At 44.0% G+C, this 27351-nt stretch overlaps 1 protein-coding gene across 4 annotated transcripts in view; it reads right to left on the minus strand.

Moving 5' to 3' along the window:
• Cpne8 (copine 8) overlaps positions 1-26083 on the minus strand; it is a 272518-nt gene extending 246435 nt beyond the window's left edge. For all 4 annotated transcript variants that reach the window (XM_048366531.1, XM_048366539.1, XM_048366523.1 and 1 more), the window contains exon 1: positions 25931-26083. In XM_048366531.1, the coding sequence (XP_048222488.1) occupies positions 25931-26031 (101 nt within the window). In that variant the 5' untranslated portion in view covers positions 26032-26083. The remainder of the gene's footprint in view (positions 1-25930) is intronic.
• Between the last annotated feature and the right edge of the window lie 1268 nt (positions 26084-27351).

Genomic DNA, 27351 nt, shown 5'->3' on the forward strand with positions numbered 1-27351 from the left:
TGAGTGAGAAGGTAGCAAGTTGGATAAAAAAATGTACACACTGCCTTGGGTATGAAACTGTAACCCAACCCCTCTGTACTTCATTTGACAATAAAGGAACAAATTAAAAACAAAAAATACTGACTTTTACCATCTCAGATAATAATTAAGATAGCTCAGAATAACATGCTGACATTTGCAATATCCAAGTAATTATTTTTTATTTACATGGAATTCCAAGCTTGTCATGAAGGTCAATCCCCAAATTAAGTATTACAAAGGGGTATAAACTCTCAATGGTAACTTCTCCATTATTGTGTGTGTGTGTGTGTGTGTGTGTGTGCATGGGCGAACGTGTACATGCGTGCCAGTATCGGGATCTGAACTCAGGGCCTTCTGCTCTTGCTTGGCTTTCTTTTTTTTTCTTTTTAATTTTTGTTGTTGTTGTTGATCTGAGGCTTGTACTCTGGGCCTGAGCATTGTACCTGAGTTCTTCAGCTCAAGGCTAGCACTCTACCACTTGAGCCACAGCGCCACTTCTTGTTTTCTGGTGGCTAGAGATAAGAGTCTAATGGACTTTCCTGCCTGCGGCTGGCTTTGAACCCTGATCCTCAGATCTCTGCCTCCTGAGTAACTAGTATTATAAACGTGAGCCACTAGCACCAGCTGCTTGGCTTTCTAACTCAAGGCTAGGCTCTAGAACTTGAGCCATACCTCCACTTCCAGCTTTTTGGCTGGTTAATTTGAGATAAGAATCTCATAGACTTTCCTGTCTAGGCTAGATCTGAACCATGGTCCTCAGATCTCAGCCTTTTAAATAGCTAGGATTTCAGGTGTGAGCTACTAGTGCCCAACCCCCTTCATCTCTTACATGCCTGCCAGGTAGGCATATAATTATATGAAGCTGAAGAAAAGAGGAACAAACACTTGTGACATTGTTCTTTTGACAGGCACTGTGCTGATACACTGGGGAATTCATTTCCTTTACTTGTCCAACAGCCCTAACATTTTGTTTGTTGTTGTTTGGGGTTGATACTTGGACTTAAACTCAGGGCCTTGAGTTTGCAAGACATGAATTCTACCACTAAACAACACCTTAATGCTCCAAACTTAATTTTTATATCATTTCTGTATTGCTGATTAGGAAATGAGATCCAAGTGTTGAAATAAGTTACCCAAGAAAATGTTGCAAGGAAAAAAAAGGGAGATAAAAATGGAATTGAAAGACATCTGCCCAGCTGCTAGTTCCATTTTCTTACCATGATAAGCTATAGCCTTGAGCTCTCGGTTTTTCTAGAGGCAAAACTTCTGGTGGGATCCAGAGTATTGTCAAAAGTGGAGCCAGCAGCTCTGATTTTATTTATTTAAAGGTGTTGGGAGAGTGAGAATAAGCTCTCACAAGCCCTTTAAGAAGAGAGCTAGCAAATAACTTCAGCTATATACCCCTCTCCAAACTAAGAACGGTTGATCAATAATTATGAACAAAAATACTCAGTTTTGAAGCCAGGCACCAGTTGGTTCATGCCTGTAATCCTAGCTACTCAAGAAGCTGAGCTAAGGATCATGGTTCAAAGCCATCCTGGGCAGGAAAGTCTGTGAGACTCTTATCTCCAACTAACCATCAAAAATCTGGAAGTGGAAGCATTGCTCAAGAGGTAGAGTGCGAGCCTTGAGTAAACTAAGCAATACAGAACTCAAGTCCCTGAGTTCACGATCCAGTACCTGCATGGAAAAAGCAATCATTCACTGTTTCATCAAACTAGGAGCAAATGGGTTCATGTTGCTCTCATTTATAACACTGCATCTATTGTCCTTCCATTTGTGTGTGTTTAGTACATAATATCAGATTATTATAGTGTATACATAATATAATTTTATATGCCATGCAACATACATTATACTTTCAATTAATATTATAATTATTTCACTGTCAATCATCTGAAAATGTAATTTTCCTTATCTCTGTAGTATTTATTACATTACATGGCTCTACTATATTTCATTTATTTTTCCAAATTTTATTTCACAGAGTTGCTATTCAAAACAATGCTTTTTTGCCTAACCTGGCTTTGATCCTTAGATCTCAGCATCCTGAGTAACTAAGATTACAGGCATGAGCCACCACAGCCTGGCCTAGTGGGTGATTTTTATATTATATCCATTTGTAGTTACTTAGTGCTTAACTAATGGAGCCAACAAGCTCTTAACCTCATTTACATGTATTAATTGATTAAGCTCTGAAAGCAAGTATAGAAGTGAAGAACCTTTGCTATCCCTAATTTACAGAGGAAGAAGTTGAGGTTGTGTCAAGGTTTCATAGTCACTAGATGGTAGTGCAAGACTAGCTCTACCCCCACACTCTTCTCTAATAAGCCAGTGGAATTATTCTAACACAGACTAACAGCATAAAATCCCTTCATGCGGAAACTGGATTTCTTCCTTGCTCTAAGTAAGCTTAAATCGAAGGCAAAGCTTTTACATGTTGTACTAACAAGAGCAAGGCTGGTCCTGCCCTCTCCCTGGGGGTGAATTGCTTCTAGACCCACTGTCTCCCCATCCAGGGGCTCCTCCAAAGCACTCTGTAGACTCAAGTGCTAAAAAAACAAAGGAGGGATGAAAATATTGTGGAAACAATAAGGTAAGGCATTTCTCTGAAAGGATGTACTGCGCAATGCCCACATTAATGTCTACAGAGTTCACTGCACAAAATCTCCTGCACTAAGACTGAGACAAACCCCAATCTTGCATATGTGTGTGTATTATTTTTTAAAAGCGCCACCAGAAGACTGAGATGTTACAGTCATCAATAACAATACCTCTGTTTTTACAGGTTCTACTATCTCATTAATAGCCTGACAGGCATTTGACTATCCTTAGCGCATAGTAATCTAAACAATTCATAATATCTTTGAAAAATATATAATAGCTTCATTTTTTAGTTTGGCTAAAGAAAAATAATAAATATCTAAAAGATGAACTAATATGGATTGAGGCAGAGCTCAATGGTTGTACCTGAACATTTGGATTCTTATTCTCTCTCTCTCTCCCTCTCTCTCTCTCTTTCCCCCCTTCCTCTTCTCTCTCTCTCTCTCTCTGTGTGTGTGTGTGTGTGTGTGTGTGTGTGTGTGTGTGTATGTGTGAATCTGAATTTGCTTTCAGGTGGTCGATTCATCACTAAGAATAGCTAAAACTGCACATACCAACTTACACAGGATGTGCCAGCAAGAGACAGAAGTAACAAAAACAAAAACTTCACCACAAGAGAATCAAATGCTAAAGAGACAGAGAAAAGCAGACAGTCAAAACTGGACACATAATAGGTCAAAAGCTATGTATGTATGATCATATAAGACAAGGATAAGCAAAAACAAAAATGGACACAATGAAGGAAATCACAGAGTCTACATTTGTTTGGGTCCGGCTCACTTCACTTAGTATGACTTTTTCCAAGTCTTTCCATTTCCTTATGAATGGGACGATCTCATTCTTTCTGATAGAAGCAAAGGATCCCATTGTGTATATATACCACATTTTCTTGATGTCTAAGATAGTCCCAGCAGGTGATCACAATAGCTCAATAGCTATGAGCATAGGATCACATAATATGAAGCTAGGGGAAATGAACTCCAAGTTATAGAATCAAGAAGTTTATTATTGTTGTTGTTATTTCTAACACATTATGTGAGATTAGCAACAGCAATACTTACAAGGCAATATGTTGTAAACTAACTGTAGAACTCAAGGGGGGTTGGGGAGAGGGGAGAGTGGAAGAAAAATGGAAGAGGGGGTAACAAGTGACAAGAAATGTACTCACTACCTTACGTGTATAATTTTAACCCCTCTGTACATGATTTTGACAATAAAAATTTAAAAACAACTGGACACAAGCTGTCAATGGTTGTCCCTTCCCCCCACCCCCATACACTCTCCTCGTCTGGTAGGAATGAAAGTTCAGAAATAGGGCTGAAATGAATAGCATCACCACTAATTATGAATTGATTTTGTGTTTTCTGCATATTCCTTTGTGGAAATCCTGCTACACCCCATGAAGGGATAGTCTAAGGAGGTGAGACCATAGGAAGGGCTTAAGTCCTGATGTCAGAGTCCTTGTCAAGGGGGTGTAATCAGGGCAGGGGCCTCCTTTCCTCTATTTGAGAATACAGTGGTACATCTGTAATCTGTAACCCAGAAGAGGCTTCTCAGAGAATCCAACAATGCTAGCAGCCTAAACTCAGGTATTTGCTAGCAAGTACTATGGGAAATAAGTTTTTATTTTTAACAAGCTACCAAATCTATGGTACTTTGTTACAGAATATTGAGAAGACCAAAACAAGTAATAATTATCCTTGTCTGATTCTTCATCTTTTTCAAACAGGTGATATGCATGCCACACAGATTCCCATGTCCAGTTCATTTAAGCAAGATCCAGCCCCATCAAACAGTATGCACCCTAAGGCAAGCCCTGGTGGATCATGCCTACAATAATCTGAGCTTCTCAGGAGGCTGAGAGGGGGATGATCATAATTTAAGGCCAGTCAGGCCAGAAATGAACTCCCACAGACTCTGTTCCAGTTAATCAGCAAACTGCCTGCAGGCATGATTCAAGTTGTAGAGCCATGGTAAGTTGAAGGAGAACACCAAGCCTTGAGTTCAAGCCCCAGTGTTTGCAGAATAGATAAATAAATGGGCAAACAAAGGAACAAATGAATCAGAAAATTCCAATTACTAAATGGGCAAAAGAACTGAACAGGCATATCTCGAAAGTGGAAATACAAATAGCCAATAAATATATGAAGAAAATATTCAGCAAGGCACTGGTGGCTCAAGCCTGTTATCTAGCTACAAGGGAAACTGAGATCTGAGGATGGCTATTTGAAGCCAGCCCAAGCAAGAAAGTCCATGACACTCTTATCTTCAATTAACCACTTAGATAAAGCCTGAAGTAGCATGGTGGCTCAATTGGTAGAGTGCTAGCCTAGAGCCAAAGAGGTTCAGGGACAGCACCCAGGCCCTGAGTTCAAGCCCCAGGACCAGCAAAAGAAAATAATCAACATTTTTGGCCATAAAGGAATTCTAAATCAAAATGACAGTGAGAGTCCATCTTACACTAGTCAGAATGATTATCATCAAGAATATAAGCAACAGAAAATGCTGGCAAAAGTGTGAGAAGAAAAGGAACCCTATTGCAGTTAGTGGGAATACAAATGAGTGGATGCAACTGCGATGATGTCAGCATGAAAGTTCCTCAAAAGTAATACTGTCCTAGGCTCCAGCAATGGCACACACAGTGTTTATCTTACAAAACCTACGTTGTGATACAATGCAGGCACCTGCACACTGTCCTTAATGAAGCACTGCTCACAAGAGCCAAGTGCTTGCTTTATAACTGAGAATCAAGAAAAGGTCTTATCACACACACACACACACACACACACACACACACACACACACATACGCAGTATTATTCAGCTATAATGAAAAGCAAAACAATGTCATTTGCAGAAAAATTGATGAATCTAGACACCAACATATGAAGTGAAGTAAGCCAGGTTCAAAAAGTAAAAAATCACGTTTTCTCTAACATGTAAATTCTGTCTTTAAGACAAACATATAGGGGAGATTGGAGGAAGATGCTGGAGGAGCAACAGTGCCTTAGCTGAGCTCCCTCCAACAGCGCAGTTTTCCCACCCCAGAGAAACTTTTACGGCTAGATAGACAGCTCAGATAAGCTCTAACAGTACAGGGATTCAGGCCAAGAAGGAAAAATCAACATAGCTGGTCTGAAAACACAGATACGAGATCTGGGCCGAGTCCCAACAACGCACCGCGCACCCCGCGCAGCTCAACGGAGACCAGGGACAAATTCTCCAGAAGGCAGCGAACGTACAGATCGTAGGCTGAGCACGGACGGGCTGAAATTGCAGAGACAGCGTGAGTACTCCCACGAAAGACATTCTCACTCGCGCCCACAAGCAGCTCCTTCCCCAACCGCCAGTGCAAAGCGCCATCTTTGACACTGGCAAAGGGTCAGACCAGACAGGAGCTAAAGCCCACCTGGGGAAAGCGAGGACAAAGCAGACATCTTTGAGAAGGGCAAGAGGGACCAATTAGCAAAAGTCACCTCCGCCCAGGAGAACGCCCCTGCCCAGGTAGGAGGCGAGTCCTGGACCTCGGCCTGGCTAGAGGTGCCTGCCCTGCCAGCCGGAATTCCTAAATTAAAAAGCGAAAGCAGCGAGCAGCTATTGGTGGCATGGAACTGCCAAATGGGAGAACAAACCTCCCAAGATAGATAAGCAGTTCCATTTAGAAGCCCATTCCCAGCTCGAAACAGAGCTGAATTTCATACCCAGCTCTGCCCAGAAGGCCGCCCCACCCAGGAGGGTGGAACCGCCCCAAGGCAAGTGACTCAGACCGGTAAAACAGGCCAGAATGGTCCTACCCTACTGAGTCTGCAGCCTATTCAAAGCCAGGCATTAAAGACAGTGGCCCCACAGCAAACTGGAGGTGCCACAGCTCCACTAGCGTCCCCACCTACAGAGGGCGCCCAAGGCCTATCTGCAAGCTGTGGGAACCAAAGGGAAGGAGAGTAAGAACAGACTCACCCCCGCAAACTGAAAGAACATCAAACCAGCCAAGTGACAGAATAGACTGCAGATCGTCACAAGGAAACCAGAGATGGTAGAAAGCCCATCCAAACAAGAAAGACTTTGTTTTGTTTTGTTTTGTCTCTAAAGTTTTCTAAGCTTTCATTTTTATTTTTATTTTTTTCTCATATTTTTATTTCTGAAACATAATTGGTTTGTTTTTGTTTCCCATTTTCACCTGTTGGTTCTATCACCTTTTTTGTTTTTGTTTTTTGTTTGTTTGTTTGTTTGTGGTCGTGGTTGTAGTTGACCATTTTTTTTTTCATTTTTCTTTCTCTGTTCTTTTTTGTATTTCCTTTTCATTTCTCTTTTTTAAATAACGCTTCTCAGTTATGTGCATCTGTGTTCCAGTATTCTCTCTTTAGTTCTGTCTATGTATTCTCTTTCTTTAAAAATTACTTTCCTATGAATAACTTCTCCACTCTTTACAGCTAACTTTCCACTGTCTATCATTTTAACCTTGTTGTTTCTACCAATTCTACTCTCCTCCACATTTCCACATCACTGAAACTAAATCAAAATCATCACCCCCCCCTTACATTCTACTTTAGTTTCTTTATTACCTCTAACCTATCCTCCTGACTTACTACTAGATCCTCCAGATCCCATTGACCTCTGGTTATTGGATAGAGGGTTTACCCGCTTAATTCAAGTGAAACAAAGGGGTTCATAGAAAAAGCCAGTACAAAAGGAACTTAATAGAAGAACAAGAATTGCTCATAGAGTGTAACAGTAAATAAGTAACTACTGAATACAGGGCTCAGGATTGGTTGTTATATTGAAATTGTATTCCTTAGGAACAGCATATCTAATTTTATGCACAGGTATAAAATGTATGTGTATTTAATTGTGAACTTCTAAGATTTACACAACAGTGCTTGGTAAGGGCTCCTTGGGTCTTAAACGATGCTCACAGGTGCTGGTAGACTGGCATCCCCAATCCAAATGGGCAGAAGGAACACAAGAAAGATGGCAAAAAATGAAGTCTTATCCCCCACTCAAAACAAGCAGGAAGCAGAGTAGGCAATCAAAGAACCCTCAAAATGCTCTACAAAGTCTACTGATAAACATGATAAATTAAAAGTTTGAGTCTCTTCAGTCAATTATTCTAGAGCGTGAGGAGGCAAAGCAAAAATTAATGGAGAATTTCATGGCATCCACAAATAGAAAGATAAATGAACTTCAAGAGACAAATGAAAAGATAGCTACTCAGCTTAAAGATTTGGGAGACAACACTCAAAATCAAATTAATGAAGTTAATGAAGTAAAGAAGTCCATACAGGACCTAAGAAATGACATGGAAATGATCAGGAACGAACAGTCAGAAGGAAAAGAGATTCGAAATCAAGTAGCTAGCCTACAGTCCTGACTAACTGAAGCAGAGGATCGAATCTCAGGAGCTGAAGATTCCTTAGAATCTATGGAGAAAGATCAAAAATAAATACAAGTCCAGTCCAATCAACAAAACAGAACACTACAGGAGATTCAAGACACAATCAGGAAGCCCAATTTAAGAATAATAGGTATTGAGGAAAACTTGGAGAAAGAAGTTAATGGGATAGGCAACCTATTTAACAGAATATTAGCTGAGAACTTCCCAAATATCCAGACGGAAAGGCCTATACAGATACAAGAAGCATTTAGAATCCCAATCCGACCAAACCAGAATAGGACATCGCACCGACACATAATGATCAAAACAGGTTCAGTGGAGTGCAAGGAAAAAATACTCAAAGCTGTTAGGGAGAAGAAAACAATCACATATAAAGGAAAAGCAATCAGAATTACCCCAGACTTCTCAGCAGAGACCATGGAAGCAAGGAGAGCCTGGAATAAGGTATACCAAACACTAACTAAAAATAACTACCAACCAAGAATTCTGTACCAGCCAAACTCTCATTCATAGCCGAAGGTCAAATAAAAGTCTTCCATAGTAAGGAAAAACGGAAACAATATATCTCCACCAAACCAGCTTTACAAAAAATCCTTAAAGATGTACTATACAAGGAAAATAATCAAGAGCCCAATACAGACAGAGAAATGAACCCTAAATAGTAAACATCAGATCAAGAAATTGGAAGAAACAACTTTTAACAAGATAGTGACAATGAAAGGAACAAATGATCACCTCTCAATTCTAACTCTCAACATTAATGGACTTAATTCTCAAATCAAACTACATAAGCTCATTAGTTGGATCAAAAATCAAGATCCATCTTTCTGCTGCCTCCAAGAGACACATCTATCCATCAAAAGTAAACATCTTCTAAAAGTGAAAGGCTGGAATCAAATCTATCAAGCAAATGGCCCCAGTAAGCAAGCTGGAGTTGCAATCCTAGTATTAGACAAAATTGACTTCAAACTAAAAAAGGTAAGAAGAGACAAAGAAGGTTACTACATACTAGTAAAGGGATCTCTCCTACAGTAAGATATAACCATTCTAAATATCTACACCCCAAATGCAGGAGCACCCAACTCCATCAAACAAACACTACTGACTCTAAAAACACTCATAGACCCAAACACATTGATAGTTGGGGACTTTAACACTCCACTATCACCTCTGGACAGATCAACACGCCAAAAACTGAACAAAGAAACCACAGAACTAAATAACTGCATAAACCAACTGGACTTAAACGACATCTACAGAATATTCCACCCAGCAACAACAGAATACACATTCTTCTCCGCAGCACATGGAACATTCTCCAAAATAGATCACATCTTAGGGCACAAAGAAAATCTGTACAAATTCAGAAGTATCAAAACCATTCCCTGCATACTCTCAGACCACAATGGAATAAAATTAGAGCTCAACTCAAACAGACACCACAGAAAATCCCACAATTCATGGAGACTAAATAACACACTGCTGAACCATCAGTGGGTCATTGAAGAAATTAAAACGGAAATTCAAATGTTTATGGAATTCAACCAAGATGAGGACACAAAGTACCAGCTACTTTGGGACACAGCAAAGGCAGTACTCAGAGGAAAATTTATATCTCTGAGTGCATACACGAACAAACTGGAGAAACAACAACTAAATAATTTAAGGAAGCACGTTAATCTCCTTAAAAGAGAACAACAAGCCAAACCCCAAGTCAATAGACGGAAGCAAATAATTAAAATCAAATCAGAATTAAATCAATTACAGACGAAAAAAACTATCGAAAGAATCAACAAAACAAAGAGTTGGTTCTTTGAAAAAAATCAACAAGATAGACAGACCCCTGGAAAACCAGACAAAAAATGAAGGCAGCACACTCAAGTAAACAAGATAAGAGACAAAACAGGTAACATCACCACAGAAATAACCGAAATTCAGAAAATAATAACGGACTATTTTGCAAACCTTTATGCCAACAAATTCGAGAACTTGGAAGAAATGGATGATTTCCTAGAAAAAATCCATACCCCCAAACTCAACCATGAAGATTTAAACCTACTAAACAGACCCATATCCAGAATTGAAATAGAAACGGCAATAAATGATCTCCCATCCAAGAAAAGCCCAGGTCCAGACAGATTCACTGCAGAATTCTACAAGGCCTTCAAAACAGAACTCACACCAATATTTCTCAAAATCTTCAATGAAATTGAAAGAGAACATTCACTACCAGACTCATTTTATGAAGCCAGTATAACCCTCATCCCAAAACCAGGCAGGGACTCATCACGGAAAGAGGACTACAGACCGATTTCCCTGATGAACATAGATGCAAAAATTCTCAACAACATTCTGGCCAATCGACTTCAACAGGTCATCAAACTGGATTCATCCCAGGGATGCAAAGTTGGTTCAGTATACGCAAGTCAATTAATGTAATCCAATACATCAACCGGAGCAAGGTAAAGACCCACATGGTTTTATCTCTGGATGCGGAAAAAGAGTTCGATAAAATCCAGCACCCATTTATGCTAAAAGCCCTGGAAAAACTGGGATTCCAGGGAACATTCCTGAATATAATCAAGGCAGTTTATGACAAATCTACAGCAAGCATAACTCTAAATGGTGAAAAACTAAAGCCATTCCCTTTAAAATCAGGAACAAGACAGGGATGTCTACTCTCTCCCCTGCTCTTCAACATAGTACTAGAATTCCTAGCCAGAGCAATTAGGCAAGAAGAAAATATAAAGGGGATCCAAATAGGAAAAGATGAAGTTAAACTTTCTCTCGTCGCAGATGACATGATCCTATACCTAAAGATTCCCATAGACTCTACCCCCAAGCTACTAGAGCTGATCCAAAACTTTGGCAAAGTTGCAGGATATAAAATAAACCTTCAAAAATCAATGGCCTTTCTCTATGCTAACGACCCGAAGACCGAGGCTGAAATCAGGAAAGCAACTGCTTTTGCAATAGCCCCCAAACACATAAAATACCTAGGAATAACCTTAACCAAAGGAATGAAAGACCTCTTTGATGAGAACTTTAAAAGCTTGAAAAACGAAACTAAGTCAGAACTAAGGAAATGGAAAAACCTCCCATGCTCCTGGATTGGGAGGATTAATATAATCAAAATGGCAATATTGCCAAAGGCTATCTACAAATTCAATGCAATACCCATTAATATCCCAACACCATTTTTTAATGAAATAGAGGAAGCAATCCAGAAATTCATATGGAACAATAAAAGACCTAGTATAGCAAAAACAATCCTAAGCAGAAAGAATAGTGCTGGAGGAATTACAATACCCAACTTCAAGCTGTATTATAAAGCTATAGTAATAAAAAGAGCTTGGTATTAGTACTGGAACAGGCCTGAAGACCAATGGAATAGAATTAAAGACCCAGAAAGAACCCACAGAACTACGCTTACTTAATCTTTGATGAAGGAGCTAAAACAATAGTTTGGAAGAAAGATAGCCTCTTTAACAAATGGTCCTGGCAAAACTGGCTCAACACATGCAACAAACTAAAACTAGATCCTTATATATCACCCTGCACCAAAATCAATTCCAAATGGATTAAAGACCTCGAAATCAAAACAGACACCCTGAAAACACTAAAGGAAGGACTAGGATAAACACTTGGGTGCCTTGGCACAGGACTGAATTTCCTTAACAAAGACTCAGAAAGGCTACAAATCAAAGAAAGGTTGGACAAATGGGACTGCATCAAACTGCAGAGCTTCTGCACGGCAAAGGACATAGCTCGCAAGATAAACAGAAAGCCCACAGACTGGGAGAAGATATTTACCGGCCATTCAACGGACAAAGGCCTCATATCTAAAATATATGCAGAACTAAAAAAATTACGTTCTTCCAAAATAAAACCACAAAGAACCAATAGCCCCCTCATCAAGTAGGCTAAAGACTTACAAAGAGACTTCTCTGATTAGGAATTGGCCAAGAGTCATATGAAAAAATGCTCTACATCATTAGCCATAAAAGAAATGCAAATCAAAACAACATTGAGATTCCATCTCACCCCAGTAAGAATGTCATATATTTGGAAAGCTTACAATAACAATTGTTGGAGGGGATGTGGCCAAAAGGGAACCCTACTTCATTGTTGGTGGGAATGTAAACTGGTTCAGCCACTCTGGCAAGCAGTATGGAGATTCCTCAGAAGGCTAAATATAGAACTCCCCTATGACCCAGCAGCCCCACTTTTGGGTATCTATCCAAAAGACCACAAACAAAATCACAGTAATGCCACCAGCACAACAATGTTCATCACTGCACAATTTGTCATAGCGAGAATCTGGAACCAACCCAGATGCCCCTCAGTAGACGAATGGATCAGGAAAATGTGGTACATATACACAATGGAATTTTATGCCTCTATCAGAAAGAATGACATTGTCCCATTTGTAAGGAAATGGAAGGGAAAAAATTATACTACGTGAAGTGGGCCCGACCCAAAAAACACGGACTCTATGGTCTCCCTTACTGGGAATAATTAGTACAGGTTTAGGCAAGTCATAGCAGAGCATCACAACGCCCAGTAGCTGTACCCTTATGAACACATAAGATGATGCTAAATGAAATTAACTCCATGTTATGGAAACAATTGTTATATCACAGTTGTAACTACTTTCAATGTCCCATGTGTATCTGTAGCTTCTATTACTGATGATGTTCTTGTATCACCTTCCTGTGGTTGTACCTACACTATCTCTGTAATGTTATCTGAGTATATTGGAAACCGTGTATACTGGTATTGGAACTAGGAAATTGAAAGGGAATACCAAAATTGAGAGACACAGGGTAAAAAAAGACAACTATAAAAGCAATACTTGCAAAACTGTTTGGTGTAAGTGAACTGAACACCTCAGGGCGGGAAAGGGAAAGGGGGAGGGGGGAAGGGGGTATGAGGGACAAGGTAACAAACAGTATAAGAAATGTATCCAATGCCTAACATATGAAACTGTAACCTCTCTATACACCAGTTTGATAATAAAAATTTGAAAAAAAAAAGACAAACATATATTTGAACACATATAGGATCATGGTAATCATATATATATATATATATATATATATAACATACATGTATTATATGATATCTACATAGTAGGATAGAGATGTAACCGATATGTCATATATAAATATATATACACAGATAGATATAAATCATATAGATATATCTACATACATACATCCACATGTGTTGGGCACCAGCTATAGCTTTAAGAGGAGGTCCCTAGGTCCGCCTCTTCTCCTGACCTGGGGACGTAGCTGCTAGCCCCGCCTCCCACCTCGGACCTTGTGTGCGCCAAGATGGCGGCGAGCAGAACCCAGGGGGCGGGACTATGGGATGTGACAACCGCCCATAGAGGAAGTCCCATGATGTCACTGTGATGGACAGCTCATAATCAGCCTATCGCCATGTCTAGTTAGCCACTCCAAATACCTCCCCTTCCTGCTGGTCATCACTGCTATATAAACCCCACCCTGAGATTAAACATTGGATTTTCCATGGGACGGATCCCCGAAGTGCCTGGTATCCTGAGTCCTTATTTAAACTTAAGGGGGCTGGGTGGGCATTATTCGCGACTTTCATATGTTCCTGCTTTTCACACTAGGGTATGCTCCAGACTTTTCCCCGCGGGTTGGGAGAGAGAGCGCAAGAGCCCAAGGGCCCAAATTTTGGTGCCACAACATGTGGCATGAGCACACGAGAAACGTAGATTTAGAGCTAACAGTGATCCGGGGATCATTCCGGGGTGTGTTAGTCCCCCCATTGGAACAGTGGGGCAGAGCCAAAGTAGATGGAGCGACTCGCCTTTTAAGATTTTGAGGTCCACACTCCAAAATATCAGATTGGACTTTTCAGACACTCAAGCCAGGAGGGCCTGGAAGACTTTGGAACATGCTGCACCCTCGGTGGAGACTCCTGGCCTTTTTGGCCTGGCTACTAGGGAGAGGGGCAGACTTCCCGCTGCCCAGAGGGAGAGGGGCTCAGCGCCCCCCTCCGACAGGCTCGCACATGGATCCAGGCCCGGATTCCCAGGTTCCGAGCTGGGAGCTGTGGTTCCGGGATGCGCAGTGGACCGCGGCGCGCATCCGAGCTGCCAGCGCAGAGTGGGTGCTGCGGGGTCCGCGTGTCTGGGCCACGGGCAGGAGGCCTGGCAACCGCAGCACTAGGGACTGGCTGTGGAGGGATGCGTGCCACTTTTGGCCTGGCTGCCTTTGCTTTCCCCTCCCCCTCCCCCCTCCCGCTTCTGAGGCCTGGGAAATTCACTGGACTTGCCTACCTAATATCTGTTGTTGGATAATCTGCTCTAAAAGAGACAAAAAAGGCTTTAGATTTTTGTTGTTGATGTTTGATAAGTTTGGGGATTCACTTAAATTTGGATTGCTGTTGGCTAAGCTTTTGGTGGACAAAGGACAGGTTTTGGCTGTTGGGCACCTCCCACCCTTGCCCCAGGCGGTGGGCGTGCTGAATTCCTCAAGGCTGGGCGGGGGCTTGGAGGCTCCCGATAACTTTGCCCCCTACCTGGGCAGCAGCTTTACAATGAAGGTGTCTTGCTGTGAGCCTGAATCTGTGACAATTTTGTTTCCTAGGAAAAGGTTTTGGTTTTTTTTTTTTTTTTTGCTTTCTAACTGACCACTTTGTTTTAAAATATGGACAAAATAATATCATTTTGCCACTGGAATTCCAGTAGACTTACATGGCCAATTCAGAAAGAGAAAATTTTGGGGCTGGGAATATGGCCTAGTGGCAAAAGTGCTTGCCTCTTATACATGAAGCCCAAAGTTCGATTCCCCAGCACCACGTATGCAGAAAACAGCCAGAAGTGGCGCTGTGGCTCAAGTGGCAGAGTGCTAGCCTTGAGCAAAAAGAAGCCAGGACAGTGCTCAGGCCCTGAGTACCAAGGCCCAGGACTGGAAAAAAAAAATGTTTTTTCTAAGCAGCTCAAAGCTTGTGCACAACTGTGTTTGTATGTGTCTGTCTGTCTGTGGGTAAAATATGTAAAAACTAGCATGATGGTTTAAAAATCACTTGCCTTTTTAACCATTTTAACTTGCTTAAGTTTTATGTTAAATGGGTCGTGAACAGCCTGGAGACAATCCTGACAATTCTTTGGTATAGACTAAGGTTTTGTTTTTCCATTTTTCTCTCCTGTGTTTGCATACTCTTTATGATCGAGGGATCCCAGTCATTTTATACAAATGTGACTATTAACCTAAATTTTCCTGATCCAAAATTAACATTTTGCTTCATAGGATACAGGTCAACATGTGTGCGAGCTGCGTGGCTCCCAAACTACCTGTTTTCACTACTAATGATTCCTTATTCTCTCTCTCTTGCGTTGGAAACTGTAGACTTGGTTGGCCCTTGATCTGTGTGGATTTTATGACTAGGAAGATGGTTAAAGGCCCAATCCCTCTAAAATCTTTTTAATGTTGTCACGCTGCTTAAACCAGAAGGGCATCAGCCTACAAAAGCCACAGTACTCAGTAAACAACCAGGAAAAACTGGGAGATTTCAAATGTCTTTAACCAGTCTGTGTAGAATTTTGCAGGTAACCCAGCAGGAGGTGTGACAATCTACCCAGGAGACTCTGAGATGCCATTACAGCCTTGCCCAGATCCAACCCATCTCTCCTGCGTGCCTCCATCACACATGACTAATGAAGCCTGCTGATCCAGGATGGAAGACACAGCCACTGCTGAAGCTGAGACTTTTATATTGCCCCGACCCTTTGCCCTCTTGATTATTATTCATTTGTGCTCTCTTCTGCCTGCCGGTAAGGTTAAACGATACAATTTAACTTGATGGCACATGGATCTCATTTAGACTGCTGTTCCCTAAGTGTTATGACAGAACTCTGACAAGTATTTGTTGGTCAATTCTCAACAAGTTGCAGGTAAGCTCTATTCCTATTGCTCTCCTTGTTGCCTTAATTGGAAACAAAAAGGGCTTTAATGGCTAGAACTCTTCGGACTGCAGTTCGAAGCCAGCCCGGGCAGAAAATCCCACTAAAACTCCATCTCCCAACTAACTAGCAAAGAGCCAGACTGGAAGCTTGGCTCAAGAGATCCAGCAAAATGCTGAAAGCAGCACTGTGGCTCAAATAGTAGAGCATTAGCCTCGAGCAGAAGTGCTCAGGAACAGTGCCCTGGCCCTGAGTTCAAACCCCGTGAATGCCAATGGGGGACAAGCTATCCCAGCAGCAAGCACCTAGACCCCTAGGACTCAGCCAGTCCAGGGAACAAGGATCATGAAGAGGAGTAAGAGGAGAATGATGTCACATCCTAAATGGAGTCACCTTGTCTCACCCTTTCAAAACTAATCAGAGCTGGGAGATCAGGAGGAATAGTTGTTTACCCACCCAATGCTCATACCTGTCCATTTTCCTTTTCCTGCCATTTGTATATATGTACATATATTTATTTTAGCCTCTGACTGACTACTCCAAACTGGTCCACTATCCCTAAACACTTCCTTCAGCTATCCCTCCTTCCTTGTAATTGGCCACAATTGGGTTTATGTTCCAAATGGAACTTTTCTGTCTTATGCCCAGGGTATGTTCTCCTATGTCATTCGTGTTAACTAGCCCTGTGAACTTGTCAGCCTTTTGCCTGACCTCTTCAAAAGTCTCTTTTAACAGGATAGCATCCCTCACTGAGGTTGCCACCTGGGAACTTGCAATTCAAGGCCATCATCTTTCTATACTGCTGTGCCCAGCACAGATCTGGACCCTGAAGGCCCCAGCCCTAGGGACTCCTTGACGTGCCCAAGCTGCAGGAGGTAGCCAGAGGAGACCATGACACCCTCTGGCCCTGATAACCATTCTCGTAGAAATGATGAGGACTTTTACCAACCAAACTGGACGGTACCAGGCCAAATGATGAATCAGGGACCCCTGACTACTTCGCCCCTTTCAGCAGGAAGTAGTTCCAGAAGAGACAACCTCTGCCCATACTCCCAGCCTGGTGCCCTCCTCTGTTATTAATTAAAACAAAAGTGGGGGAGCAGCCCCCATGACCAGTTAAGGACAGCTATGTTTACATTAAATATTTTAAATTTACACTAAAAATTTTAAATCTCCCCAAAACAGCGTGGGAAGGGGCTTTACATGTGCCTTCCCGATTGGGGAACCAAGCCAATTTGGATATGAGCATTCGCTCTGGAGAAATGTCTTCTCCTTGTTCTCTCTAGGAAAACAAAGACCGTGGTAGATTTCTTCCTGCTCTTCCATGGAAATACAGGAAGCCTGCCTGCGTGCATCAGTGGTGGACCAGCGCCAGCCTTGCTTGCTTCCTGGGCTCTGCCTTGGCATCTCCCATCGCACAATGTTTTGCTGTGGTGATATTGCCTGCAGCTTTGCAAAATTACTAGGAATGGAGTATTACATTGTCATTTCCCTTTTGTCTCTCCCCTGCTGCTAAACTTAGGGGTTCCCTTTGGAGGGAAATAGGAGTTGAGGGTTTTGACACCTTGCTTCAATGTTTATGATAAAATGTTTACTAACCACATGTGTTAAGTTACCAGCACCTTGGCTGCCATGGACCTCCAGAGTCGCCAGAGCCAGAACCTGCTTCTACCTCACCAACAGAGAAGGGGAATGCTGTCTGCGTTATCTTGAGTGGCGCAGAAACAGACTAAGAACTTCAATTTTCTTTTTTTTTGCCAGTCCTGGGCCTTGGACTCAGGGCCTGAGCACTGTCCCTGGCTTCTTTTTGCTCAAGGCTAGCACTCTGCCACTTGAGCCACAGCGCCCCTTCTGGCCATTTTCTGTATATGTGGTGCTGGGAAATCGAACCCAGGGCTTCATGTATACGAGGCAAGCGCTCTTGCCACTAGGCCATATCCCCAGCCCCAGAACTTCAGTTTTCTCCATACTGAGCCAAATGGGTGGACCCTTTGCCTTATGCCTACAGATGCCTTATGTTCACATTGCCTCCTGCTATTTAAAAAACAGAAGGGGGAGATGTTGGGCACCGGCTATAGCTTTAAGAGGCGGTCCCTAGGCCCGCCTCTTCTCCTGGCCTAGGGCCTCACAGCTGCTAGCCCTGCTTCCCACTTTGGACCATGTGTGCACCAAGATGGCAGCGAGCTGGGCTGGGGATATAGCCTAGTGGCAAGAGTGCCTGCCTCGGATACACGAGGCCCTAGGTTCGATTCCCCCAGCACCACATATACAGAAAACGGCCAGAAGCGGCGCTGTGGCTCAAGTGGCAGAGTGCTAGCCTTGAGCGGGAAGAAGCCAGGGACAGTGCTCAGGCCCTGAGTCCAAGGCCCAGGACTGGCCAAAAAAAAAAAAAAAAAGATGGCAGCGAGCAGAACCCAGGGGGCAGTCCTATGGGATGTGACGACTGCCCATAGAGGAAGTCCCATGACGTCGCTGTGATGGACAGCTCATAATCAGCCTATCGTCGTGTCTAGTTAGCCACTCCAAATCCCTCCCCTTCCTGCTGGTCATCACTGCTATATAAACCCCACCCTGAGATTAAATGTTGGATTTTCCGTGCAATGGATCCCCGAAGTGCCTAGTATCCTGAGTCCTTATTTAAACTTAAGGAAGCTGGGTGGGCGTTATTCGCGATTTACACACGTTCCCGCTTTTCACACTAGGGCATGCTCCAGCCTCTCCCCCCGCGGGTCGGGAGAGAGCACGTGAGGGCTGAGGGCCCTACACACATGTATACACACACACACATATATAGATAGATAGATAGATATAGATATAGATCGATATACAGACAGATAGATGTGGTAACCTGATTAAGGAATGGTACTTGCATGTATGAGATACTACATGTACTTTATCAAAAATCAATATAAGAATAAGTTCCAGTGGCTCACACTTGTAATCCTAGCTACTCAGGAGACAGAGATCTGAGAATCACAGTTCAAAGCCAGCCTGGGTAGCAAAGTTCCTGAGATCACCAAAAAGCCAGAAATGAAGCTGTAGCTCATGTGGCACTAACCTTGAGCACTAACCTTGAGCAGAAAAAGCTAAGGGAGAGGGCTGGGAATATGGCCTAGTGGCAAGAGTGCTTGACTTGTATACATGAAGACCTGGGTTCGATTCCCCAGCACCACATATATAAAAAAATGGCCAGAAGTGGCGCTGTGGCTCAAGATGCAGAGTGCTAGCCTTGAGCAAAAAGAAGCCAGGGACAGTGCTCAGGCCCTGAGTCCAAGGCCCAGGACTGACAAAAAAAAAAAAAAATTAGGAAGGTGAAACAGATCCTCTCTGGGTGTGATTAACTAGTGGGTAGGACCAGGCAAATGGGAGGGTGAAGATGGTGAACAGGGTCAAAATGCACAAGTGCATGGAAATGGAATCTTGAAGCTTCCAGAGACTGGTTTAAGAGGGAGAATGACACATAGATAGATGGGTTAAGCTGTACATGGGTTATACATATATTGATATTGTAAGAAACATATCTGCCCAACATATCTGTACCTCACATCACCCCACTCAGGTCAAGAAACTATCACTAAAATGGGTATATATTCATCCAATACAAAGAATAAAAATTATAATATGCATGACCAAAACATGCATTCCCAAAGACTTTGCCTTAGGGTGCAGGAATCTTTGTTTTAACACACACACACACACACACACACACACACACACACACACACACACACAAAACCACCCCAGATTACTTTGTTGGAGAACTACAGTATTAATCCTATCAAATACATATTATCTGCCAAACTCAGAAGACTTAATCAGGAGGCTCAGTATAAATCTAAGCTACTCAGGAGGTTAAGATCTGAAGATCATGGTTCAAAGCCAGCCTTAGATTTGAAAACCCTAGAGACTCTTATCTCCAACTAACCACCAAAAAGACAGAAATAGAGGTACGGTTCAAGTGGTAAAGAATTAGGGCACAGTGTCCAGACCCTGAGTTCAAGGCCCAGTACTAACACGCAAAAAAAAAAAAAAAAAAAAAAAAAAAAGACAACAAAATAAGCAAAAGCAGGGCTGGGGATATGGCCTAGTGCCATATACATGAAGCCCTGGGTTTGATTCTTCAGCCACACATATACAGAAAATGGCCAGAAGTGGTGCTGTGGCTCAAGTGGAAGAGTGCTAGTCTTGAGCAAAAGAAGCCAGGGACAGTGCTCAGGCCCTGAGTCCAAACCCCAGGACTGGCCAAAAATAAAAACAAACAAACAAAAAAATAAACAAAAGCTGTCCTCAAGAAAACTCAGCCACATATGAAAATAAATCTATGATGCTAGTACACATAAGCTTCTAGGAGATACAGGAAAACTCCAGCTTGGAAGAGGGGCCACTTGACAAATTGGTGTCCATCCTGAGTCTTGAAAAATGGTTAAACAAGAGCAAGATGGAAGCCAGGCTCCAAAGTTCACCTCTATAATCCTAGCTACTCAGGAGGCTGGGATCTGAGAATCTGAGGATCACAGTTCAAGGCCAGCCTGGGCAAGAAAATCCCTGCAACTCTTATCTCCAACTAACCACCAAAAACCTAAAAGTAGAGCTGTGGCTCAAGTGGCAGAAAGCCAGCCTTGAGCAGAAAAGCAAAGTCCTGTGATCAAGCCCCAGGAAAACTCCCTCTCTCTCTCTGTCTCTCTTTGTCTCTGTCTCCCCCCATCTCCCCGTCTCTCTCTTGAGCAGGAGAGAAAGAGAATGAGCGGAAGGGAGGGACACTAAGGGCAGAAGCAGCAGCAGATTCTTAGTCACAGAGGGATAAAGAGTTTGGCCTACTACAATCATTGCACACCCATTGGAAATGCACCTCTCATTCATGCTCAGTGGCCCCACTGCTCTAGCACGAGTCTTGGCAAATCTACTACATCTAGGCCGAGTACAGACAAAGATTCCTAGGAGATCGGAAGAAGGGAGTTTTAGCAAGGTCTGGCTCTGAGAATGCCTAGCCCAAAGTAGGCACTCCATAAATTCCCACTTCTTTCCACATGAGTGTTTAAATTCAGTATTCTGACCATTGCAAACATGTAACTGTGAAATTATTAACACTTTGTAGCTGACATGAAAAGCTGGAGAAAAAAAAAGCACAATGTTCTCATTGCTTTTATTTTTATAATCAATAAGCCAATCTCTCAGGCTAAGGAAAGGACAGAAAACAAAACTGAAATAGTGCAAAAAATTGTGTCCAGTGAAAACAGGTGATTGATTATTATAAATTCATTTTTCCCATCAGACTTACCTCATCATAATCTGTTTTCAGAATTAAATGGGAATGGTATTTTATCTTCCTAAGGTTGGATGGTTTTAGCTATAGTTTAGCTATAGTTCAGTTCATGAGGGGACCTAATGAACTTTAAAAAAAAATCTACAAATAGTTTTAATAAAGTGAGTGCAAGACTAGTTAGATAATAAAGAGAAGAGGAAGTCAAAAAGCAAACGCTTACCTCTACACACATACAACCAGAAAACTACATGCCACAACCCTAATGCACCAAGTTTACAACCACTACAAAACCTCCATACACATGGTAACCATTATAACTTCTCCAGTCCAACCACCACCACACATCTTGTCTCCCAAGACCTCCTCTTTTGTCTTGTGACATATTCAAGGCCTCTAATTCCACAGTAAACACACACACACACACACACACACACACACACACACACACACCTGCTCATGCATGAGTCTCATTTTAGATTGAATCCTAGGCTAGTATATCTCTGTTGTGTTTACCTGCCAACCAGATTGTACTGGTTGAAACACACTCAAATACTTCATGAGTGAGTAGAGCTCTAGGTAGCTTCAATTGTTGATTCTTTTCACCTCCCCAAAAAGTAAAAGGTGAAGCTCCTGATGATAGGAGACAGTCAAGGAAGAGTCCTAGCCCTCAGTGGTGTGTGAGGGTGTGGGGGTGTGTCCCATACTGGGGTTTTAATTTAGGGCCTCGATGTTGTCCCTTAGCTTTTTGCTCAAGGCTAGCTTTCTACCTCTTAAGCCACAGCTCCACTTCTGACTCTTTGATGGTTAATTGAAGATAAGAATCTCATGGACTTTTCCTGTCCAGGCTGGCTTTGAATCATGATCCTCAGATCTCAGCATCTTAAGTAACAAGGGTTATAGAATATGAGCTGCCAGCACAGAGCTTCCTCGAGGCCTTTTGCAGTGTCAACAGATCACCTGAGGCTTCTGGCTTATTAAGACAAGGGGATTGCTTGTTCATAGTAAAGCTGAGAGGCCAGGATGTAGCTGATTATAAAAATCCCCACCTTTATCCTGGGAAGTAAGTGCTTTATTTATTATTTATTTTATTATCTTCTTTCCTTCAACCAATTTATTAAAGCTCAACTAAAGGTACTATTTACAGAATTTTGTAACAGGAATATTGCTTCCTTTTAAACAGTCCTATTTCCTAGCCTGGTGCCAGTGGCTCACTCCTGTAATCTCAGCTACTTAGGAGCTCAGATTGAAGGATCACGATTTGAAACCAGCCTGATCAGGAAAGTCTGTAAGACCTTGCCGGGCACCAGTGGCTCAAGCTGTAATCCTAGCTACTCAGGAGGCTGAGATCTGAGCATCATGGTTCAAAGCCAGCTCAGGCAGAAAAGTCCCCTTGAGACTTTTATCTCCAATTAACCACTCAAGAACTGGAAGTGGCCCTGTGGCTCAAATGGTAAAGCACTAATCCTGAGCACAAAGAGGCTTTGGGATGGTGCCTAAGGCCCTGAGTTCAAGTCCCACAACAGACAGAAAAAAAAAGACTCTTATCTCAAATTAATCAACAAAAAGTCAGAAGTGGAACTGTGGCTCAAGTGGTAGAGCACTCGACTTGAGCACAAAAGCTTGGGGAAAGCACCCAGGCCTTGAGTTCAAGCCCCAGAACACTCTCTCTCTCTCTCTCTCTCTCTCTCTCTCTCTCTCTTTGTCACACACACACACACACACACACACACACACACACACATTATTTCCCATATTATAATAAAACTGTTTTTGTTTTTTTTTCTGTTCCGGGACTTAAACTCTGGGCCTGGGTGCTGTCCCTGAGGGTCTTTGTACTCATTGCACTCTACCACTTGAGCCATGGCACCACTTCCAGCTTTTTCTGAATAGTTTATTGGAGATAAGAGTCTCACGGACTTTCCTGCCTGGGTTGGCTTCAAAATATGATCCTCAGATCTCAGCCTCCTGATTAGCTAGGATTACAGGTATTGTCCACCAGTGCCTGACATAAAATCTCATTTTTTATGCATGTCTTTTGGTTTCATACATTGGGAAAGCACTTTTATTAAATCCTGATAATTAGTGAAAGTCTATACTACAATAATCCTCATTTTCAGTAATAACAAATCTTATATACTTTAAATAAGAACTGACTCCTAGGCAGGAAGCCACAAAGTACCAGATGTCTAGCGCCAGAGCCTAACTCACAGCACCACCAGTTACAAGAGCCAGTTCTCAGCAGCATGGAGATAAAACTAACCCACCGAAAAACTCCAGCTTTGGAAGTCATTAACTTCCTATTTGCTCTAAGGATGATTTTTCTCTATCAAACTAGCAAGAACTAAATGATAAACTGAATCAGGATCCACTCAGTGAAATAAGAAACTAAGCGCCAGGAATGTCCATTCAAGATTTTTTACACACACACACGATGCCAAAGCAAGCAATAATAGTACAGAAAGTAGTTGGGTCTCCAGGATAGGACTTCCATAGCTTTAACATCCCTATAGCAACTGAGCTTCACAATTAAGGGAGTGAGTGCTTGTTGGGGATTATTATGGCCTGGGAAAGGCTGCCCTTCCACCAGCCTTGGGACAATAGAAGTCCCTCCCACCTTCTGGCCTCCACCCCTTGGGAGGTGAACACGTGCGTGCCACCATGATGGGGTTGTCCCGCCCACAAAGGGAAGTTTCGTGATGTCACTTGATGAACGTGACCCCTAGCCTATGACTGACCCTTTGGCCAGCCCCCTTTCTTTCCCGCTATTACTTCTATATAAGTGCCCTTCCATATTAAAGTCTTTGAGACGCATTCCACCACCGCAGCGTGTCCCTGATGCCTTCCTTTTCGCCTCCGCCCTCGGTAACATGTGGGGGGACTGGGGGGAGGGGAAGCTTCAGCAACCTTTCCTCAACTTAGCGCTTGCCCATGTGAGCACGCCTTTGGCCTTCCGCTGGTGGAGGGCCAGGCTGAGTGCTCTTTCATAGAGTTTGTGGTTACCATTCTCCCCGTGGGGGGAGAAAGGGGGTGTCCAGAACCCCAACAAGTGCTAAATAAAAACTCTGTATACAAGATGTCTGAGTTACAACTTTCTTTCATCTGCCCACAGCCCCTGCCATTCTGGCCCCACAGGACGTGAACAGAAATTAAGAACTCTAGAAAACACTATCACTGCACAACTTCTGATTGCCATATATATATATATATATATATATATATATATATATATATATATATCCATAACCTCTGTCTGGCACCCAAAGCTACCTTCAGAGACAAGAGCAGAGACCTAGAAATGGGTCTCTACAGAATGTTCCACTGAGCTTCTCCTGTCCTAGTGACAGAGAGAAATCTCAGCACAAAAAAAGAGCTGTGACCCCAATAAAGTAGGAGCTCAGCACTAGTGATGGTTATCTACACTGCATAGTGTGAGGAAAAGGAGGAATCAGAGGACATGGTCTCAAGGGAGAGTTAAATGTTATTCCTTGCCCCTGCCCCCCAAACACAGAAACATAGACACTGATAGGGGCAGGGGCTTGAATTTCTGCACACAGAAACATTCATTGCCTTTGATTCTCTTTGGCTTTTGGATAGTCTTTCAGAAATCAAGGTGGATGCATTTTACATTTCAGACTGCACATATATGGAAGATTACCATAATTAATAGATTCTTTTAAAGCAATCTTTTTTTTCTTTAAAGGAGCTAGTGGCTCACACCTGTAATCCCAGCTACTCAGGAGGCTGAGATCTGAGGATCATGGTTTTTAGCCATCCTAGGCAGGGAATAAACCTCTATGAGATTCTTATCTTCAATTAATCACCAAAAAGAAAAAAAAAGGTAGGGGGAGCCAGAAGTGGAACTGTGGCACAAGTAATAAAAAAGCTAAGGAACAGCAGGTAGGCTGTTTTTAAGCTCAGGGGAGGAATGGGTAAATGAGAAGCAAGCAAAATAAAGGAGTGAGCCCCTAAATGGATGTTATAATTTCAGAAATCTCTCTCTCCTGACTTTTGCCATTTTCACAATGTCACCTAGTCGGGCCCATAACCCATATCCTTCTAAAAAAAAACAAACAAACAAAAACAAACAAACAAACAAAAAAAACAGGAAAAGGGAAAGGACAGGATGCGCTCTTTCCCATCTGAGGAGAGACTTGGCATACACAGGCTGCGCCGGGCTGGGCAGGGCTGGCCGGGGCGGGGCAGGGCGGGGGTGGGGGACAGGCCGGGCCCGGAAGGGTGGGGGTGCAGGCCGGGGTGGAGGGAGGGTCCAGGAAGCAGGTGGGGTGGAGGCGGGAGGGCGAGCTTCCAGCCCTCTAAAGCAACCGGAGCCCAGCCCAGCCCAGCCGGGAAGCGGGCCGCGAGCCGCGGGCAGCGGGGAGCCCTGAGCGGGCAGCGGGCAGTGATGCCCTTTGGAGTGGGGTGTCTCCCGGAGCCCCCCAGCCCGGCTTCGGGACATTCCCACAACGGGCCAGGGGAAATGGGTGTCGGCGGGGATCGGGGGTCCCGCCAATGAGTCACCCAACTTTTACCGCTCGTTCTCCGAAAGCGAACCCGGCGCGCCCCGTCCCCAGCCCCTTCCACGTCACCTGATTTTGGGGTGACTCGAGCGTCACGACCGGGGTGTCCCCCTGCACTTTCCTCGCCGCGCGCGTTCCCGCCCGCTCCCCGGTGCCCCGCGTCCGCTCCCGGCCGGGAGCAGGGCGCCTCACCTGCAGGCCACCGACACCTCCACGCGCGTGGCCGGGATGGCGGCGCTCAGCGGGCTCAGGTCGCCCAGGAGGCCCGCCGCGCTGGTGCAGCGGCTGTCCATCGCCCGCACCGCGGCGGCGAGCAGCGTCCACCGAGCCTGGGCGCACACTCAGCCCGGCTATGGACGGCGGGCGGGCGGGCGGCGGGTCGCAAGCGGGGAGGGTGGAGACTGGGGGAGAGGCGGAGGCTGCGCGCGGGAGGGGCGGGGGAGGACGACAGGGGCGGGCCGCCCTCCCTCTCGCTCTCCCTCCTCCAGCCCCCGCCAAAGCTCCGCGCCTCCGGGGGCAGTGGCGCCTGGGGCTCCCTGGCTTCCCCTGTGTCACCCTCAAGTCCCCGCAGGCTGCAGCGGGTGAGGGCGGGGTGGGACACGCAGCGCGGGCACCCACCGAGCTGCCAGCACAGATGCGCACCCCTGCCGTCCAGTCGCGCCACCCTCCCCACGTCCCCCCGGGCAATTTGGGATTGGTGTGTGTGTGTGTTCGTGTGTGTGTTCGTGTGTGTGTTTGTGTGTGTGTGTGTGTGTGTGTGTGTGTGTGTGTGTGTTCCTGTGTCCACCTCCTGGGTTGAGATTCCTGTCAATCAGGTGTGGCTGGCTCTCTCTTCCCTCCACCCCCTGGCTCTGGAGGTTGGAGTTGAGAGCTTGAGATAACTCACTCATTCCCAACTACTCCATAATCATGACAAGTCCGCCCGGTGTCGGTCCCTCCTGCGCCCTCGAGCCTCCCTGTGTGACCTCCACAGGCCTGTGAGTCAGAGCCATCCTCCGTCTGCACCACCCGCTTTACAGGGACGATGGCGTCTGCGAGGACCATCTCCAGCTTCCAGATCAAAACGTGGGGCAAGCTGGGCACAGTGGTCACTCCTGGAATCCCAGCTGCTCCGGAGGCTGAGATCTGAGAACCATGGTGCAAAGCTAGCCTAGGCAGGAAAGTCCAAGAGACTATCTCCAGTTAAGGACTACAACAGCAAAAAGGAAAACAGAAATGGGGTTGTGGCTTGAGTGGTAAAGTGCCAACCTTGAGTGAGGAAAAAACCCTAGCCAGAGCTCAAGTCCCTGAGTTCAAGCCCCCGTACTTGCACCAAAAGAAGGGAGAAGGGAGGAGAGGGGAGAAAGGAGGAAGAAGGGAGGGAGGGAGGGAGGGAGGGAGGGAGGGAGGGAGGAAGGAAGGAAGGAAGGAAGGAAGGAAGGAAGGAAGGAAGGAAGGAAGGAAAGAAGGAAGGAAGGAAGGAAGGAAGGAAAAGTGAGAGCGGGGTGGGATCTGTAATGAATAAATAAGTAAACAATAACATTATCTGGAATCAGAGTCAAGAGATGAGCTCGAGTAAGGATGCAGCCCCTTGGCTCCGCCTTGTAGAGGAAGGAGATACGCCAGGATTGGAG

The sequence above is a fragment of the Perognathus longimembris genome, chromosome 1 (assembly GCF_023159225.1).
Source record: "Perognathus longimembris pacificus isolate PPM17 chromosome 1, ASM2315922v1, whole genome shotgun sequence".
In the NCBI taxonomy this organism is placed as follows: Eukaryota; Metazoa; Chordata; class Mammalia; order Rodentia; family Heteromyidae; genus Perognathus; species Perognathus longimembris.